Genomic DNA, 22,296 nt, shown 5'->3' with positions numbered 1-22,296 from the left:
GACTGTATTTTAAATGCATTGAACGCAAAGATATGATACAAAGATAAAAGTCATTTATTCAAAGTAGGCTGAAAATCAGCACTTTTTGAAGGTCACATTTACAAAAGATAGCCCCCAAAACGCCCGCCCTTCAACACTTCCTATGCTCAAGTTAAGTTAAATAAAATGCTTCTGTTCAAAGTTATTCAAGCCACTTACTTTCCTCTATTTAGTCACTTAGCATATGATTGAAATACATAAATACTGAAAAGTTCTCAAACATGCATACAAACATATATGTTTCCACTTTACTATATTAGATACCTAATTAGTACAAAAAAATACTTTCTCTAAAATAATGCTTCTGATTTCCATTATCTATGTTTCTATTTTAAAAACGTTGTCTGCCATACACATTACATTTATTTACACAAATTATATAACCTTTCCAAAGTTTACGCGCTCTCGGTAATAAATTAGGAACTCTCTTTGTAGCCGCGTAAACAACCAGATAGGTACTTACTTTAACCTCTGTTTTCACTGATTCTCCTTTAGTCGCCATTCTGTAAACAAAGAAAACATACTTTAGTGCTACTAGATAAATGTGTCTTTTTAAAAACAAAATTATTTATTTGTTGTTCTTCAGACATATTGCGTCAATTCATAGTTATAGTCCCACCTAGCTGGCAGACAAGCATTTAGTTCAGTTTTCCAGATTTGGGAAAAACCAATGCAATTTTTCTAAGTTTGTATGTACTTTCTAAGTATATCTTGGATACCAATGGCTGATTAAAAGGTGAAGGAAAACATATTGAGGGAACCTGGACTATACATATAGTCTGAAATCACCAACCCGCATTGAGCAAGCGTGGTGATTAATGTCCGTGTGTGAGGAGGCCTATGCCCAGCAGTGGGACGATAAAAAGGCTGTAACAGTAACAGTAATCTCCCGTTAGTTCTTATAAAAGAGATATTTTATTTATAAATTCAAAAAGGTTTTTTATTCTAGTCAAACTTTAGTAACTTTTTATTAAAATGTTATTGCGATGCACAACAAAAAAAATCAGATTTGCCGTTAGGTATGGATGTAATTTGAGGAGTATTGAAGAGTTATTGGTAAGACAGTCCCTCGACTTTTTGCTAGCAGCACTAATTAATACAGATTGCTCAGTGGAAGTTCCTAAGTCAAAAAATATTCAAACAGAAATCAAAAGATTCCAAATGTATGCTCAAACAAAATCTCAGTTTGAATACAATTCTAAAATACAGGCATTAAAAACAATGATCAAAAATACTTCGAATTCTTTTTCCAAAAATGAGAAGCTATATTGCAAGAATTCCGTCTGTTTTACCATATCTGTCCCTATAGGTATGTCTACTACGTAGGAAGCTATATTGTAAGAAGAGTACCATTTTACATTTTTCTGTATCTGTCCCATATTAAGCGTTGTTTTCGTGCCCAGCGTTGGGCAATTTTGGAGCTACGAATAAACTTTGTTTGGTAATAATTGGCTCAGCAGTACAAGCAGTTGGTTGGTTGGTATTCAGTCTAGGATTAGTAGGATTGTGTATGGCTGTAGGGCTGCCAAAGTTAACATTGTAGTTGATGAGTTTGTTTATATATTACGATATTAATCCTCTTTAGTGTAAAGATTTATTTTAAAGAATGGTTCATGGTTTCAGGCGGCTTATTCCAGGACTATTAATAACCACATCGTATAATAAATATGGTTACGACGTAATTCAACAGGAATCCGGTGTAATATATAGAAGTACCTTATATAGAACATGGCTAGAACTTTTATAACCGACTTCCCAAAAAGAAGGAATCCCAGAAGTAACCATCCAGTCGGATGTTTAAATATTTTTTATTACTAATCCAAGCCTTCCAACCACGATCCAGTTAGTTGTACGGAAATCCTTTTTACTCTTTTAAAAACGTAGTTGCATAACAAAACGTAAATAAACCCATATACTTAGATTATGAAGCTAGAGACTGTAAATATCCCGGACCTATATAGCTTTTACTTGGCACCCCTGAGACTGGATGCGGTAACTCGAGCCGCCAATACGCCAATGCAAATAAATTCGAAGCAAACGTGACACCCCTGTCGCCTCCTATTTTTAGTTTAACCGGAATACGCCACGGGTTTCAAAGGTTGGCGACTATCAATGCTTCTTTCACTATAATAGAGATGCACTTATGTATCTACTTAATTCATCTTTCTCTCTCCTACTATGTTTCTCACGTGGTGTTAAGTTCAGCTTTTCTGATTTTTCTTCTCCACTTCGCTTTCTCTTAGACGTCGCTTTAGGACACCTGGCACTCCTTCATATATTCTCCACTTCTACATCCCTCCATCTCGTTTTCGATTACCTTTCTGTATTCTTTTTTGTCATATGTCTCAGTATAGCTTCCCTAGGTTATGCTACTCAGCTAGTGAACATATTTGACTATCCAGATAAATAACCTATAGTACGCCCCACTTCTACATTTGCGTCCACTGCAAGGGTACTACTTCCCGCACTCGAAATTGTATGAAGAATCAACAACAATGAACAGTAGATTTTCTCTTCATTTTTATAAAGTTTACAATACCTACTATTTCTCTGTTTAAGATGCAAGAAATATCAATAGATAGGATACAAAAACTTGCCAAAAATGTTCCACATGTTCAGAATATATTTTTGTTTACGTTCTAACTAGTAGCAGCGAATAACTAGGAAATTTGGCATACGCTGGGATAAAGGACATTAACAGGAATTAGTGCAGTCGTTAAATATTTACTAGGTATTTAGCAGTTATGCAGATAACAACTATTACGCGAACTATTATATTTAACGCATGTTTTTAGTATGTATTTGTTTAGTTCATCCAGACTGCCTGGCGAGAAGTGTAGGAAAACTGAACAAATATTTATTTCCCACTTATTTCTCGACTAATAGTTTTTTAGTTTAGAAAATATTACCTAACTGTAAGATTTTCTCAATTTGCACTACAATTGCTAGATTATTCAAATAAGTGGTCCAGCAAGTTTTACAGAATTTGAAAAAACAATTTACCCATTTTGACAAACCTTTTTTTATTGGTTCCTATCATTAAATGACCCCTCGCGCTGTGAGTGAGCAGCGTGAGGGAGTGTCAGACTCTTAGTGACTAATACCCATAATGTTCCTTCTTAAAGCCCTTTGTGTACCAGGGCCGCGGTAACTCTTTCGAACAATCCCGTAACCCATTTTGGTATACCTTAATTGTGAAAATGCACTAAGTATAAAACGAAACAGAAATATTCTTCCGTATTTACTACTACGAACCATGCATTATATTATTGAAGATTTTACGATGTTCCGCTGTTGAACATTCCCAAAGCATTTCGATTCACTTTGATAGATGTGGGTAATCAAATCGAATTTTACGATTAGCATTAACAAAATCTAATGTTAGCTAGTAATAGCCGACAATACATCGGAATTACGGATATCTGCGCAAATCAGTATTACGCAACTCGTTTAAATTGTGTTTGATTTTGATGGATTTTTAATGTATGGAGAATTCGATTTTACGCCAACATTTTCTTGTGTTTAGAACATCGATTAAATTAGATCATCTTTTGAGATTTTCAATTTCTTTTAACAAACAGTTTTATAATCAAAAGTCATAACTTAACATACAATCAAAGAAGCTTGCGCAGTTTAAAATTGTACATACTTATTCAAATAAAATAAGCACAAATAGTCATAACATCACAGAAGAAGAAAATATGGTATAAACTTCATTAAGTTTTGACTACACAAAGCAGAACATTGTGTTGTAAAACAGACACGTATTTGGTTCAGTATTATCCTCTTCATCTAAACACAGCATTAATCCACAAAATTAGGCACATAAACAGCTCCCAAATATCAAATCAAACTCGACTAATTTTACGACTAACCCATGCCGTTTAGTACGCGAACGCACTAAATTTTAGCGCTCCTAATCCAATTTAGGTTTTAACCTCAAGGTTCGTTCGAAATTAACTTTTAACGTCCATAAATGACTTTTGAACGAATCCAGGGAATTTTCAAAGGGCCCCACGGACCTTATTTCATAGTTATTTTATGTCTATTACGTTCTAATCTGCAGGTTTAATTAATTCCGGGTAGAAATTACAGAGGTACAGAGGTAAACTTTCATAGAATTAACTAGTTTCGAAATTAAGAAATTGGGGTTGAAGAAATTGTTTTTTCGTTTTAGTTTAGTATCTTAAATTAAAATAATATTATTTGGTACCTATAATATTATAATTTATGCATATTTTTGAGTTTTGTATGGCAGCGACTATAACATAAACGTTTATTGTTTAATAAATACTAAGTAAAATAAAAAGGCCCTGACTGTCAAATATAGACAAATAAAATTTAAAACACTCATGCTATATCGTCTAGAAAATAAATCGAATTCAGTAGGTATTTTACACGGCTTGCGATTCAAGTATTTCAAAATGAATAACGAATAAACCAATCCAGATATATTTTATTACGTTCATACAAAAATATATTCTATTTTTATTAAATCCCTTGAAATACTCAGACAGAGAAATTCAAAACAAAATGTTTAGAAACCGATACATATACTCGCAAATCGTTTTTATTTTTGTACCTAAATTAAATTTTATTTAAATTAAAAATAATATATAAAACTTCTCTAAAAATATATCAATGTTTATTTTTATGGATATTTTGCAAAGACCAATATATCATTTTAGACTTCGAGCTGCTTATTATAATGACATGAAAAACCAAGTATCAATTCATTTTTTTGTAGGAAATCTATCTATCAATGCCTTTAAACGAGAAAGGCTGTTACTAAATCAAATAACTTACAAAAAAAAACTAGATTCAGAAAAGACAAACCTCACTATTCCTATATAGACTGTAAAACAAATGATATAACCAAAATTGAAAAATGGAGTTTAGAAAATAGATTATATTTCAATGTGGCCAAATGCTCCGTACTATCATTCAGCCGAGCACGAAACCCGAGTCATCACCAATATTGCATGGACGGAAGGCCGCTGCAGCGGGTCTCTGATGTCAAGGATTTAGGTGTGCGCTTCACTGCTGATGTGAATTTCAGGACTCATATCAAAAGTGTCTGTAAAAAAGCTTACCGAAATTTAGGGATGATATTACGGTTAGGTAACCAATTTAATAACATAAACGCCCTTAGAGCCCTGTATGAAGCCATTGTAAAGAGCCATCTAGAGTGTAATGCCGTCGTTTGGTCACCACATGAACTCAAATATAAACTGATGCTCGAGCGCATACAGAACAAATTTATCAGATTTCTGTATTCAAAAATGTATGGTGTTTATCCAGGTTATCCGCTGTTGTACCCGACTCTTTTTGTATTAGGAATGGTGGGGTATTATAAAATTGAGGTGAGGAGGGATGTAGCTGTCACCACTTATTTATTTAAAGTACTTCGTGGCAAAATACATAATCCGAGGATTTTAGAAATTATTCAGTTATGTGTCCCGGACGCATACACGGCGCGGCGGCGGCGACCTGCGCTGCTGGCGGTGCCGCGCGCGCGCACCAACCTCCTGCAGCGCGCGCCCCTGACGCGTGCACTGCGCACGCTCAATGCGATGTCGGAATCGGGAAAAATTGATATATTTAATTGTACTCTGAATGAATTCACAAGAGTAGTGTACTGTACCTGCTCTAATATAATTAATGTTTAATTTTAAGTGTGTAGAGTAGTTTAGATTAAGTATCTGTAAAATTGTCAATACACTATTGCATTAGGTTCTCCTGTAATGATAGTTGTATTTTGTGATAAATAAATAAAATAAAATAAATAAATAAAAAAGACATTCGTCTACCAAGAAACGAAGCCAGAAACGGCTGCAATAACATTTAGACGTAATAATATCGTGTCGTTCTCACATCGTTACTGTTTGTCCGGCTCCGGATCCGAGGAATCGCGTGGATCTCCCGGATCTAGTTTATCGGATGTAGAAGCTGTTAGTAGATACTTTATTATTGGTAGATCTTTGAGAAAGATTATGTGGATATGTGTCTGACTCGAATCAAAGAATACCTAACATTTTCACTAAAGATGCTTCAATCCAATGCGAGTTATAAATATCATTTCGACCGATTTGGTACCTACTGCAGAATTGATTGACAAAATTGAAACATTCATACTGACGGCTTTATTTTTATCCATTACAGCTGCTTAACCATTTCCGCGAAAGGTTAAACAGAGTTGTAACCTCTATTAGTTTAGCATTAGAAAACATACTTCCCCATGTCGATAACAAGAAAAAAACTCAAGTCGCTCATCAGTAGAGCATTAGGCAAGTCTCCAAGCGGCGACCGTTAACCCCGCTCAGAGCGTTATCATTGCCCTCATACGAACCGAATGGAAAGCTTCACGTCATAATAAACTATTTTTTCGCGAGAAAAGGAACGTAAAAATAGATCCCAGTGCCGTCCACATAAATCGTGTGCTCGCGCGCTGCACTACTTTATATCGCGCAGTGGACAAGCGGGCGATTTACAACAGTTTTTTTACTCCTGCTTTCAAAGATAATGCTGATAAAATATAGTTATGAAACTGCAAGAAAATACCCTTCGCAGGCACGTCGGCTGTTAGCTTGTTTGTAGAGGATAGAGCGGGTGCAGTAAGTTGTGTGAAATAATGTCATGCCTTGCGGAAAAACGCGTTAGCTTGAAAGGCAAATTCTGTTCCGCGAAATAGTTTCGGAGAAGTGGGGCTGCATAATATGATCCGGGAGGCGCCATCTTGCGTTTGTTTTTAAACAATTTTGATATTTGAACTCGTGGAGTGTGTAGTGTAGATATTGTTTGCAGAATATCAAAACGCTGTGATGTGTTAGGTTTTTTCGTGAAGTAGAATTTAAATTATGCTTTCATTATTTTTGTTATTTGGAATATATTGCATCTGTGTACTTCAAAATAATCTGCTAAATATCTTGCATTGTTACATATTTTAGTATGTAATTTAACCGACAGTAAATAACATATGTACGTATGTACATATATAACCAGAATGTTTTCTTTTAACCTTTGTTGCAAAATGGTACATATCCTGTCTTTACTATACAACATTTTGTTTGATCCCACTAACCCCCCTTATCTTAAAGAACGTTTCAAGTTCCTTTATGACACACATACAAAATATCTAAGGTCATCAGAAAATTTGAGGCTGGAGATGGCGGTGCATTCCACGAGCTTCTTCGACAAATCTTTTACTGTTCTGGCTATGGAATGCATTGCCCGTTACGATAAGACAGGCTCAATCATTAGCCGTTTTCAAGAGTATGTTAAAGGAACACTACCTTTCCTCCTAACGGTAGAATACTATTTATAAAAAGTATATATATCTAGCATTGACATTATTTAAAGGTATATATGTATTTATTGTTATTATTTTATATATATAAATAAAATAAAAATATATATGTATACATACATATATATTTATATATATGTACACATAAACTATAATTAAATATATATACATACATATATATTTATATATATGTATGTATATATTTATATATATGTATGTATATATTTATATATATGTATGTATATATATTTAGTTTATAGTTTAAGTATTTATGGTAATATTATATTTAGGTGCGCAAATTGCAGGAGCAAGTGTACACTTTGCCTAACTGCCTACCGTATAATCTTTTCCTTCTCTTCTCAATCCATCCTAAGGTTGTCTGGAAGAGATCGCTCTTAGCGATAAGACCGCCCATTATGTCACCTACCTTAACTAAATTAAGATCAAAAATGTAAAATTGGTGTACCTAATAAAGTACATCTATCTATCTATCTATGGTACAACTTTTTAAAAAGGTTTTTAATTTTAAAACAATATCAATACTCAACAATATAAATGGCGAAAGTTTAAATAACACAGACCAATAAACAAGCTTAGCGAATTCATATAAAAACCCTGAAATTGAGTTTCGATTTAATCTCTGACCGTTCATAGTAATTTTAATAGCTGATCCTATATCGATAGGTTAATCCGATTATTCGATATACACTTAGTTTTCATTGCAGAATAACCCACTTACAAATAATATTCACAGGTCGAATAAATTAAATTGATAGTTGGAATTTTATATTTTACTCTCTAAATAAACTTGGATCGTAAAAAGGTTCTGATAGATATCAAATTGGGTTTCTTCAATATTATCATCTTATTGATATCTTAATATTAACGTTTATGAAAATACTTTATGTTATTAACATTTCAGATACTATAAAAATAAAGTATTCCAAAGTATTTTTTGTTATTTTTAGCCACAATCTATAAATACATTTAAATAAAAATATTTTATTTGATACCATTGAACCATATAATATTTCTCCATTTTTTCAGAAAATATTAACTAGGTAAGTATACTTAAAGCGATCGATTTAAGTTATTATAGGGCCGATTTTTCAATCACGATTTAGCTTCTATCTGAGGAATAAATATAGCGGTTCGACATAATTTCTTTATACAAAATCTGTCGAAACGTCAAACATATTCTTCAGATAAAAGTTATATGGCGATTGAAAAATCGGCCCTTAATTAGCGCTGCACTTAACGGCTCAGAAACATACTAAACCACATAACTTAAAACTAGTTGAAGAAGAAAGATTCCCGTCATTACAAAAGTCAACAGTGAAATAAACATGTTCAGTCAAACTTATAAAGGCAAACTGTGTCATACGTGGGCTGCAACGACAGATTTTATGAATTAAGGGAACCAAATATAACATTGGCCCACTTTTTCATTTCATTTCGTAAAATTCTAACACCTTTTTATTCACATCTCGAATACAAGAGATATATAAATTAGGTAGGTACATTACAGCTTTGTTTTTTTGGAAAACGAGAAAATGATTTATGCCTCTGAATTGTCAGACATCAGCCTTCTACAACATTATTTTCTGCATACGTAAGAGTAGACCAACAATAAGAAGCTTTTCCTTACATCACTCTAGGAACTGTTGTTACATTAAAATCACGCAAACTTATATACAAATACCATGATTGTCAAACTGTTAAACTACTTCATTGATAGCAAAGACCAACATCCCAATTTAAATTCAAATGATTGATTTTAAAACACTCATAATTCACGAGGTCATATCTTAACTAAGTTTATTAACCTGAACTAGGTAGCCCTGTTTTTCAGTCAAAAGACACGGTAATACATAACCATCTAAGTACCAACAGTAACAAGCGTATATTATTCTATCTATCGCAAACTTAACCTACAACGTTTTCTTCTAAAAACCTACCGAGAAGGGAGCGTTATATCCCATAACATTTGTTATGATCGTTCCCTAGCTAGACGTACATAAAACATGATAGCAAGCTTCTAAGATTGAATATCACAATTCGCCGAAGACAGAGGGTAACTGAGTTTACGAGTAGAGTTATGAGTACCTAGTGTTACTCGGGTGCCGTAACCGACTATAGTTATTGGAGGCACATTTTTTTCGGAAATGTGGAATGAATTTGACTGTCGTTTGATTTTTTTTTTGTAAGAGTTACTTGTGGCATTTGTTTTGTAAATATTACGTTATGAACTGTAAGTATACAACATGTAACTTAATTAACGCACATCCTGAAATTAGTTTATTCAGAATCGTTTACTGAATCGATTTATATCATTTTTAATATAGGTAATTTTTTATCCCAAAAATAATTAAAACTACGGAAATTATTGTCATATTAACCCTGTACAGTCAAAACAAATTCAAATAGACCGTAACTCAAAGTAATAAGACTTCGTGTATTGTCGGCTTTTTCCGTAGTTTCGTTATGTTGTGTCGAGTCGAGCGGCGCGCGGCGCGATATTTGCGTGCGTAGTAGTATGACCAAAAAGTTCTCCAAGAATTGGTATAACTAATTTAGTAAATAACAATGCATATACATGTTAAATTAAAAATTCAGTGTATGTATTATGATTATAACATAATATTCTAATTAGGGTGTTTGAGGGTGTGCGTTAATTACGTTACATGTTGTATATTATGTACATACTCGATGTTATTTTAAATCGTTACTGGTACATATTATAAATGCAAAAGTAACCGCATCAGTAGCCCATATGTCTGGATTTCAAGCCAAATCTACTGAACCTATTTGGGTTACAAATAGCTGAGAAGGACTCTGACATAGTAGGCTATATTTTAGACATATGCGGGAAGTGGTTGGCTGCAAGCATTGCTAAAACAGTACTAGTTATGTAAAAAATATGCACCAATAAATAATCACTTAAATATAAACTTTTTGATTTTTTATTTAGAAAAAAATAGATCATAAAAGTTACTATATGCGCTACTAATCAAACACAACATAATTATACCTATCGGTTATTAAGCTTTATAGCTCTATAAACGTGCTGACTTTTTATTACTTTTATATTAAATTAATTAAATGTCTGAACTTCAGCTACGCAATCTAGGTCCATAATTATATTAACTTTCGTATTCCTGAAATGTTATAACCATTTGTTAAGGAAACTCAATTAATTTTCATTGAACTTCATAATACCTGAAAAATTATAATCATTATGGATCGTATTTTGATACGTTAAAACATAATCTTTAAAGTTTAAAAAAACATTGTTATTCCCAAATTCAGCTTTTGAAACAGCAACTTAGAGATTAAGAGGACACGCACGCAACAAACTAGGTCGGCTGATAGTTTGATTGGGCTCATAAATCAATATGTAGATGAATTTGAGTACACAGATTACAAAGACCAGGTATTGAACTGTATCAGAACAACTGAAAACGTTGATTGGAATAAAGATTTAAAAAAAAAAAATTGCCCGTAATCTGATCAACTGTTGGCTGACTGCTTAGACAAATCCCTCAAACATACTTAAAAGAATGTCGAGTACAATGTAAAAACACAAACAACTTCAAGATTTCGGCCTTGCACGACAGAATACGTAGAGTCGCGCACTAAATCGTTAAATGTGATTTAACAAACCACTGCCAACGTTTGGCTAAGAAATCTATTCTTGTTATTTGTGTTGCTTTATTGCTTTACTGGTTATAACAGAACGGAACTTCGAACCTTGAACTCAATTTTCGGGTCGGGAATTCTGATTTGATTAATTTTTTAGTCCGGATCTGTGGTGCTAGGAAGTTCGTAGGAAGGGTATTTGTCTAACAAAAAGATTTGCCTGAAGGGATGTGATTTAATATGATTGTATTATTTATTTTATTGGTAATAAGGATGCATTTTGTATTACCGATTGTCTTTCAAACAGAGCTGAAAATGCCCGTAGTAAGTGGAGGAGAAAAGCAGGTTTACCCACATAACTTGTCTAGTCTTTATGAAACTGTAGCCTAATTTCAAAACGATGTTCTTCGTAATACATAACACATTTACATAAACAAGATTAATCGTAACTTGGTATCTTTAATTTATTCATTGTGTTTTAATTCCAGTTTGAAAATCGGGTCGTCTGAATTATTCGCTAGATGCGATCTCTTTGTTTGAAATTCAAATTTTAAGATCATTTTGTCGACGTTAACGCACTTTGGGTATATCAAAAGACTGAAAATATCTTGTTAAATATGATGACATTTTCTTTGGCTGTTTAAGAATTAAATGGTGTAATTATTTTGGTTGTTTAAAGGTCGGTAATTTGGGAAATGAGTGTGTTTTGTTTATTTTTGAGGCTAATTTGTATTTTGGTCTGAATTATGAGTTATCTATAATAGCGATTTTTCAGAACACTGAAGAGGCAAGATCTGCCACTGGCTGAAAAATCGGCTTAATCTTAAGGGAGATACTTGTATCTTTTTAATATATGACTATATATTTTTTACCTCATCACTGAAATAAGTAGATTGATTGAAGTGAAAACTCTCAACCAGTTAGTAACTGGCTAATAACCAGAACTTCTACTTACACAAAAAATATCGTCTACGAAAACAACGTAAAATAATTGCTCCCGTAATCTACTGAAAGCTGAAATTAATGCACTCCCGGTAAATAGCATCTGGACCCACTTTGACGTACCCTGATGGATCACCAACTAATTTGATGGATCCCTTGTAAACGAATGAACCGATGGATTTTAAATGTATTTTAAACAGGACACAGTTTACCAGTGGGTGTTCGTTGATCAACTGCAAGTTTTACTGTTTAATAACTGGTGTTTTGACTAGACTGTGATATTAATGCGTGTAAGAAAATGTGTTTGTCGTATAGAATATTTGGCAGGGTTTTGTAAAGACAATTTACTGCAATGTGATGAAATGTTAAACTTGAAGCCAAGCAATTGTAATGGTTGCTTCTAACATTCAGATATTATATATAATTGTCATGTTTAATAGTTTTATGGTACATGTGTTGTCAGAGACGAATTGAGAACCTCCTCCTTTTTAAAGTTGGTTATGAACACTAACGTCTATCCGTGAATGTATATGCATAGGACCTAATACCAATATCTACTCGTTTTTTTTCCAATGACACATAGAATACGTCTTTGAGGTACATTGACTTGTCGACAGGTTTACAAATAAAATTAGAACTATGAACGAAATCACATAAATCATAGCTATTTCAGTAGAATTGGTCTTTGTCTTAAAATTGAACGTGTGACTCGAAATGCAAAAAAGTCTAACCTTAATGAGACGTTTAGGTAAAAATAAAGCATTCTTTAATAGGAAAATCTTTGGCTGTTGTTTGTCCTGACTAATTCCTGAATCCTGCTGTCCAAAACAAACAAAAGCAGAGTAGAGCGGAGAAGTTTTTCAACAACCTGTAGATATCTATGAACTTTGATGAAATCTAGGCTTGTAGTGATTGCCGTTTCTGAGGTTTACTAATACATTTTACATTTAAGCCAGCTGTTGCTTTTAGTTCCCCGCGTGCTGAAGAATCTTATTGCACGTGGATAAAAACTATCTTACCCATACTAAAATCTCACTTCACGACTATCCAAATCTATTCACCAGTTTCACCATAGAACAAAAAACCTAACCAAAAAAACTAACAGGCATCCCCGACTTTAGACACAGTCTTCACAAACGCGGAACTCCAGCTTCAAGAACTAAAAATTCCGAGGTGGACGCACTCTCTAAGTTCATTACCACTTGGCAGTGGACAGCCGTCACCTGGAAAACACCTTTTACCACCTACGGCTTGGCTGTCAGCCAGACCGCACCTATAGATCTGTTCTCCATTCACCACGAGGGATATCTTAGGGTACGTCTTAGTGGGTGACGTATTTTTGAGCGGTATATGCAATTTAGAAGCTTGGTTAACACTACTTATAACTATGTAACTATTTATTTATATTATTAAACAATCCCCTCCATAGCGTGTCTGGTTTGTATTTCACGAGGAATTCAAAAGCGACTCAAAGGCCATAATTTCGTGCAATTTTTTCTGTTATATTCATTTTTTATGGGACAGTCTTAGAGACGTAGGGGAGTCGTTTTCATACTTATTTTTCATTTCATACTATCTCTTCTTTTAATCCTGTGTGTGACAGATTGTGCGTGAGATACAATTGATTTTCTATTGTCTTACCGGTGGTTAATTAAAGGATTTTTGACCCTATACCGAAAGAAATGTTAACTAACCATTCCTTTGCTGCACAGTGTATTTTAAGGATGTGTGATCGCAAACCCGTGTGTCGTACGACTAAATCTCTCAAGCTTACACGCCAATTAGGATGCTGCCTTACTCGAATAATAGTGAAAGATAACGCAAATGATTGATGGCATGCTTACTACGATATTATTGGGTCGGAAGGTACCTGTGGTATACAATAATGTTTACGTATACAAAACTAGGCTTTGAAATAGTTGAAAGGACGTGAATTTGGGACGAGAAACTCATATTGTATTGCGCGAAACGGTACATATATTTTGCGGTGATGTATAATAGAATTTTGTATGAAAGACTTTAATGTCGTTTGAATTTAGGATTGGTTGTTATTACTATATGTACATTTATATATAGATGGACATGATAAAGGAAGAGTAAGGTGAGACAAAGGACAAACATCTAGTTTACGTAAAATAGCGTTCTACATTACATCAAAAATCTGACTGAAATTTTGTTCAAAGAAGCAAACTCTATTTTTATCATTTATGTAAGTATTACTCGGGACTTTTGCAATTTTATGAAAAGAGGTAACTTTAAATACAACACACTAAAAAGATCGAAAGTATTTTAAATCCAAACCTACACTAAAACGTAAACATAAAAGTTAAAGTTAGAACAACATAACAAATATGAAAAACCAGTTTCCTAGACTCGGGCTGAAAACTTGTAAACTAAACAAGTAAGAGAGATCGTACAAAGTGTTAGACTAGACGAGAACAAAGCTTCGGATAACACTGTTTTGTTACGACTTTCTGATAACTTCATAACTTGATATTGTTTCTTTTTTTTTATATAATTTTACTATGTTTTGTCACATTAGTTTTAAGACGTTTAACGACTCGTGTGTGTTAATTGATTATTTTCGCTTTTAGTGTTATTGGCTAACTAAAACACGAAGTTTCACATTGCTTCTTCTTCTTCTTTTCCCTGCCCTGTTCTCAAGGGGTGTACTATGCCAAATCGAATGACAAATAATCGAATATCAATTGATCGACCACTATAAATCGAAATTCTAAATACTCGAACATTCATAATATCGAATAGTTATTAAATCGAACATTCAATACATCGCGCAGTCAATACATCGAGTGTTCAAAACATCGAATGTTCGTTCGCAAATATTTATTAAATACCGCATATTCATCCTATCGAAAAATCAATATTTTTTAATGAATACAAGAAAAACTCAAAATTTACGAATAAATCACATTTTTATGTAGTTTTTATTATTTTACATTTTTTCAATCGCATTATCATCCCTTTTGCCTCTTTTTGTGTAAAGTAGGTCTTCCGAATCCCGCGTTTGCCTTTTCAATTCACACAAAATTTTAAAATATACCTTTAAAAGATAAGAATTAAAGATTAAAATGTGATTTATTATTCATTGTTGTGTTTTTCTTGTATTCATAAAAAATATAGATTTTCGATAGGATGAATATGCGATGCATTTAACGCTCGATCAAACGAAAATTCTATATTTTGAACACTCGATGTATTGACTGCGCGATGTATTGAATGTTCGATTTAATAACCATTCGATATTATGAATGTTCGAGTATTTAGAATTTCGATTTATAGTGGTCGATCAATTGATATTCGATTATTTGTCATTCGATTTGGCATAGTACACCCGTTCTCAAGTCATTTGTGTGTCGGCATAATATATTTTCCACTTACATTCCTCTCTTTTTCTTAATATAACTCTGCCTCTCCATCCTTCCAAATTCATACTTAACAGACTTTTCCTCACTTTTCCCACCTTCTCATCACATACCCATACCACGACAACTCAGAATCACATCTCAACTTTTCTAAAAACAAAATGCCTTGAACCTTACAGAAACCCGACACCCATTTAAAAAAAGAACTACAGAAACAAACTGTCCATTGTTTTCAGTATTTTTATTCAAAAACTACGGATTATATTACAGACAAGATGTTCACAGCTGTTGAACAATACCGTTTCGTACATCTTTCAAAATAGTTAGAATAATAATCGGTTAATGCTTGAACGAAATATATATCAATAAAACCAGAGAGCCACTCTGTTGGAATGAAGCCAAAGTTTAATAGAACTCGTTTACATTAATACTTATAATGAACCCAATCTCGTGGGCTAATAACGCTAATTACGAAATAGCATTATTTTATATTGTTTTCATCTTCAGTGACATTGTACGGATTTTTCTTTAGAAAATCCAAAATTAGAAAAATATTTACTTGAGAAGGTAAAACTTAAACGTTATTCTAAAACGATATCCAAGCACACATCTCTAGTTCTATCAATCAAATCTACGCTCACTATAAAACTGTCATTTGCATATCAATTAGTCAATACTTTGGTACAAACATCTCTATTATATCAATGCCATTTCTATCCTAGTAAACCCCATGAACTAAATAATTCCTGAAAAGCATAATTATAAAAAGCATTTCCTTTTAACCATTTTAAATTTATTTTTAGTATTTATTCATTCAAGCATAAGAAAACATAGGTAAATAAAAACAATAAACATGATACGCCTTGTATCATTGAGACGTGATGACGAAGGCATACACCTGTCTACTGGCGCCGCCGCATGTGACGTCATTGCAGATTTATAGTATGCGTAGACGCAACACCTTTGTGATGTAACATCTGGGCGCATTGTCAGCTATATACTTTATTCTTCATCAGGCTTTTTATGTTCTCACTGTTAGGCGTTAATCACCAATCAAAAATTGCTCAAAACATTATTGTGCTACATTAATTAGGTAGAAAAAGTCAGACTAAGTTTGGCTTATTCTACAATCATAAGCACTTACATGGATGTCATAAACTAAGATCAAAATTTGGGGGAAGGATAGATATTCATTATGTTTTTATTATATCAGTCTGTTTTGTTAAATAAAGAATGACTATTATTATTGTTGTGGAGTTTTCTGTTAAACAAAATGAAAGGTTTCCGACGATTGTTATTATGACGCTTAAGTATACATTACTGATGAAAGGATACATCAATTTCATTATCTTTTTTTCTTGTATCGTGTATCTCATGTCATCCTCCGAGCCTTCTCCCAATCATGTTGGGGTCGGCTTCCAGTCTAACCGGATTCAGCTGAGTACCAGTGCTTTACAAGAAGCGACTGCCTATCTGACCTCCTCAACCCAGTTACCCGGGCAACCCGATACCCGTTGGTTAGACTGGTGTCAGACTCACTGGCTTCTGACTACCCGTAACGACTGCCAAGGATGTTCAATGACAGCCGGGGCCTACAGTTTAACGTGCCATCCGAAACACAGTCATTGGTGTCTAAGATATACTTAGAAAGTACATACAAACTTAGGAAAGTTGCATTGGTACTTGCCTGACCTGGGATCGAACCCGCGCCCTCATACCTGAGAGGTTGGTCCTTTACCCACTAGGCCACCAGGACTCGTGTATCTCATGTAGCCTTTTTAAAATACAATCGCATAACAATTTGCCCCTCATTCTGACAACCAAAAACCAAACAGAATTATTATAATTATGCAGAAGTTTGGCACCTCTACACAATATTAAAGTCTTCAATAGATATTTCATGTACCATTTACTATTGTAAAATACCTCGACATTTTGTAGACTGACAAACAAGTAACATATTCCGTAACACCTATTAAATTATTCTGTGAGATTATGAAGGAAATTAAATATGGATTTTATGTTTACATGTAATCTGTAATAGTCTTGGCTCTTATTTTAGGAAGCAGCTAAAGGGCTATTAGGAATATAGCCAGACCTAGAATTTGTACGTATTAAGTACCTTAATAAACGTATGTATTACAGTTTTATTTTAAGCACTATTATTGGTGTTACTCGTGTACGTATCTGTAGTTAAAAAAGCTGTTGTCAAAAATATGGATGAACATTTGGCAATGCGTATCTTTGTGCTAACGAACTATACTTTAAAAAGTATAATTGCTAGACTGCAATAAAAAAAATCCTAAACTTAGGATGGTGTAGTAAAAGCTTAGTGGCCATACAAATAAAATAAATTATGGATAACGGTAAACGTTTAAAAATCTCTAAAACTCTGGCTTTATGATAACTTTGAAATTACGGAAAAAGATTATTTATTTTTTTGTATTTTCTTATATCCAGGTTCGTCGTTATTTCATGACGCCAGGGCAAAAATGTTATTTATGAATAACCAAAACTTTTAACCATAAATATCAAAACTACAACATCTTTAATCTTAAACATTCTACATCTCTACTCACTCTATACTATGTATCTATGCAGAACCAACCAAAACCAGTAAGACCCAGCTCATTTCTCAATCAACTAAATTCAGACTATGACGTCACCAGATTGAAAAGGAAAGATAGTCTAGCAATAAATCTCAATGCAATCTATATCCTAATGTTGATTTACAAGTAAGACTGTTGGCACTGAATGAAACAGGCTGGTAATTCAACTATGCGTGTGCAAAACGAAAACACTGATAGGAATACTGATCTAGAATTTTTGAATTTGCATTGATACTCCTTTGAAACTTCAGTCCATAGATTAAAGGAAATACAGCCAATTTTTTTTTAAACATACAGATATATTACAACTTACTTTTACGCAATCAATTTTTTATGTAAGGAAAAAAGTCGTCGATATTCCAAAGTAATAAGACATCATCATCATCAGCTGTTTTCCACTGCCGAGCGCAGACCTCTTCTAATACAAAGAAGGAATAAGAGTCTATCACCACACGCACTCAAGACGAATTGATCAGAAAAGACAGTTCTTTGGTTCCTTGAAATATACGTATAACTACGTACGCTATAAAGAAGTGGCGACATAAACACATCTATTCGCAATCAAAAACACACCATTAAAACGATCAATAAGCCACAAACGAAAATATCTTCACGAAAAAGTCAACTTTCTAAAAAACAATAATTTAACATGTTAACGTTATTTAAAAACATAAACATACATTTCATAAATATTGTTAGCCCAGCAACTCTAGTGAGATCATTCACTGTTTAGTTCGTGGCAGCGAGCCGAAATACTGTTTTTTCGTTTTGACTACACTACACTTTGAGGAAATAAACTTTTTACCCGTAAAACAACATGTGCATCGATAAAAGTGTATTATAAATGCGTTCTGGAAGGTTCCAGACGTCTAGATAAGCTATTAATTCATTTTTTTATGGCCGGCAACATACAAGCTATACCCAGTTTTTAACATATCTGATGGTTCTTTCACTGCATCTTCTGAAATAATTTTAAAACATACTAAGAATGTCTCATCATCATCATCAGCCTATCGCAGTCCACTGCTGCCTCTCTGCCTCTCCAAGTGCACGCCACTGAGATCTTGAGAATGTCTTGCTGAGCAGAATTATCAAAACTAGTAGAAAGAGGCTTTCAAACGTTAAAACGCCAATATCTTCTTTTCTAGTTTTTAAGAACCACAAACTTACAAATTAATGTTATTTATTGTGAGTCTAATAGCTTCAATCATTCACTGAACATAAGCATTATGTGTAATTGATTCATTTGTCTAATTGCAGCGATTAAAACATATCTACATCTTGTAAGCATTTATATTAATCTATATCGCTTAAGAAATGCTGTTTACTTTCTTTCTAAGGTATTTAACAAAATGCAATATGTAAGATTACATCCAGATAAAACTCCAGCAAAGAAATATAGCCTTCCCTCAGGCGCCATCGTGTAAAATGCATAACTAAGATACCATCACGTAACTAATTAGCGATGCAACATGAAATCCTACATAACGGACTGCAAGGTTGAAAACAACATAAACTGGAGTTAAAAATATTCCAGAATTCACGAGATAACTAGCGAGTTGTCCCAAATATCTTTAAACTTATATGACGGCATACGACCTTCAATAACCAGGGCTAATTCAGGCTTTAAATGCTCCCGCATACTGCAAACTTTTAGTCGGCCGATAGTTTGTTTAGGCTTTTTTCTTAACGACGTCAAAAATCGTCAAATGACCCCTCCCGCTGTGGGTTAGCAGGGGTGAGGGAGTGTCAGACTTACTAACTAAAAACCGTCGTGTTCCGTCGTAGGCCTTTTATGTATCAGGGCCGCGGTAACTCTTGTACCAGGGCCACGGTAACTCGTGTACCAGGGCCACGGTATCATAAATCATTACGAAGATGAATCGTAGTATACACATTACAAAGATCAGGTAGGTATTTAGCCAGCATCAGGCCGACTAACAATTTTTATTGCAATCGACATTTTCAAAAAAAAATGTTCGCTAACTATCGGGTCAACTCTCGGCCGACTGTTTAGTCTGCAGTTTGCGGTTACTCTTAAAAAATATTTTTTGATGACCTAGAGATGTATTAGCAAGATATTTTTAGGTGTTATGTCTTGAATCAGGAATTAACGAACGAGTAAACAACTGAATACCGCCAATTTTTACATCAGTTTTAAGTTTGAGTGAGGATGCATTATTTCAATGGATTTTCTGTATGTCTGTATGTTTATTAGTTTCAATAGCCTTGCATGTTGTCTCGAGTTCGGTAAAAAAATGTAACTTTTTTTGTGCCTTTCTCATGAGAAAGTTAAACAAACCGATTTAAAACATGACTTCCTACTATTTATTTGATGTAATGGTGCAGTTACTGCAAGATTTCCATGTTAAACATATCTCCTTCAAAAGATGTATTTATATGTTTACGTTTCCTTTTGTTTGATACTTCCTCCCCTGAACACGGAAATGAAAAACAACTGAACCATTTCCTAGAAAAAACCGTTACATTTAACCAGTTAATCGAAAAGAGTTAACTTTGATGTTATAACTGTTTATCAGTAACTCAAATATTCCTGTCTATCATACAGGCTGACATATTCAACTCTTGCGCATTTGTTTTTAAAAGCAAGAAGATCATTGAGACGAAGAGATTTATGTGAGATCTTGAAATAGATTTGATATAGAATCTTGTGCGCCAACGGAAAATGTTACGGCATGTCTCTACCCACGCAAACTAATAAAAATATCCTATAATTTCACGTAACTACAAATATTATCATTAAAAATGTTTGTTAATTATTGAGTTAAGGAGTATCGGGGGAAATACTTTAATATCATAAACGTTTATAAAGCTCAATCAATAAAAGTTTTCCCAAAAACCACTATAACACATAAATATTAAGAACAAATTCGATGAAAATGTGGTATTAAATTTGTGAAAAGCAAGGAGTACAAAATTACTAGGTAAAAACATTTAACACGAACAACTGTTTACCCTTAAAAAGAAAACAGAATCCACTTCACGTAAAGCAGTAATTCTACAAACTTTTTAGAAAAGAGAAACACAGACGGAATTCTTTCTTTAATAAACTTAATTAAATACTATTAAAGCAGGTTAAAGTATTAACTAGATAAGAGTTGACAGTTTTAATTAAACACTTGAACTGGGCTCGTAGTTAAACAAGCCCTGAGATCTGTTACTATGAACCCGATAGTCTCAGCATCCTCACTCGTTAACATATTTCCAACCGCCTAATTACTTCCTACCTTAATTTACTTCAAGAACCGAGAAGTCGCGTTTTTTCCCGTGCCAACGACATCGGCGCGTGAGTGAGCTTGCTTTGTTATCGTGTGTTATTATAATAGTAATAATGACATTGCGTTAGGTGAGACAGGTGTACCTGTGAGCAGTCGAGAGTGGCCACGCGTGCGCACCGCACGCCTCCGGACCTCCAGGGAAACACTACGCAGTTGTGAGGAAACCGACGGTTCGCGAGCTCCGAACAGCTATTTTTAAACGTATCGCTTATAATTTTATTGTTTGAGCGAAAAGCCAGAACGCGACAAGTGCGCGCGGCGGTCGTAACACTAATGCCAACTCGAATGTTTCCAGTTTCTGAGCGATCCCTACGTACTACACTGATAATTCCAGCAATGTTGATATTAATGCGACAATTGAAAGGTTTCCAAGTCATCGATGACCTCCAATTGGGCTAGACTTCACTTGCCCTCACTACCCCATTGGTCGTCTTATCGAAGGGTGACTTCTAGGTCAGATTCGAGTCAAAAATCGAATAAAAAGGATTCGAGCATAAATTTCAGAGCAACGGCGGAGTTTTCTGTAAAAAGTTTCCCAACTGCCACACTTCATATTGAGATTGGAAAAGACTTGGCGTTTTACTTATTGATTTCTATTTCTACTGAAATATTAGTGCTGAGAATACGGTGGGACTTTTAAAAGTCTCTTTAAATATTTTATGCGATTCAAAATTATGAGAAATCCATTTTAACATTGGATGTGTTTCCGTAAGAGAAATAATAATCTTGAAATATTTGAAGTTGCATTTTACATTAGGCTCCGACTTTTACTTTTGCTTCATTGTTGAAAATGAAATTGCAAAAGTCTCACTATCGGTTACAGAAATTACCACCAAACTTAGGTACCTACTGTATTTATTTTAAACAGAACTTGAAATCACTTAAGTGCCACCTGTCATCATAAATGGCCGGTTCCCATAAAAAGGTCAGCGGTTTGCTTTGGCCCTATTGGTCTAGTCCCAGGTCTCAAATCATCATCCGGCCATCAACCAGGCAATCCATATTCTAAACTTAAAAAATCGTGTAGAAAAACAAAAGCAAAAGTCTAAACAATTGACTCCACATGACCAACTACGCTG

At 34.0% G+C, this 22,296-nt stretch overlaps 1 protein-coding gene across 1 annotated transcript in view; it reads right to left on the bottom strand.

Annotated features, from left to right (window-relative positions):
* LOC124640619 (titin-like) overlaps window positions 1-21,514 on the bottom strand; it is a 30,323-nt gene extending 8,809 nt beyond the window's left edge. Inside the window, exons 1-2 of the mRNA XM_047178469.1 lie at window positions 21,301-21,514; window positions 503-542 (exon numbers count right to left, since the gene is read on the bottom strand). Of these exons, the coding sequence (XP_047034425.1) occupies window positions 503-541 (39 nt within the window). The 5' untranslated portion in view covers window position 542; window positions 21,301-21,514. The remainder of the gene's footprint in view (window positions 1-502; window positions 543-21,300) is intronic.
* Between the last annotated feature and the right edge of the window lie 782 nt (window positions 21,515-22,296).

This window comes from Helicoverpa zea, chromosome 21 (assembly GCF_022581195.2).
Source record: "Helicoverpa zea isolate HzStark_Cry1AcR chromosome 21, ilHelZeax1.1, whole genome shotgun sequence".
NCBI lineage: Eukaryota > Metazoa > Arthropoda > Insecta > Lepidoptera > Noctuidae > Helicoverpa > Helicoverpa zea.
The sequence above is the reverse complement of the archived record's forward strand: the minus strand, read 5'-3'. Positions and strand labels throughout refer to the sequence as shown.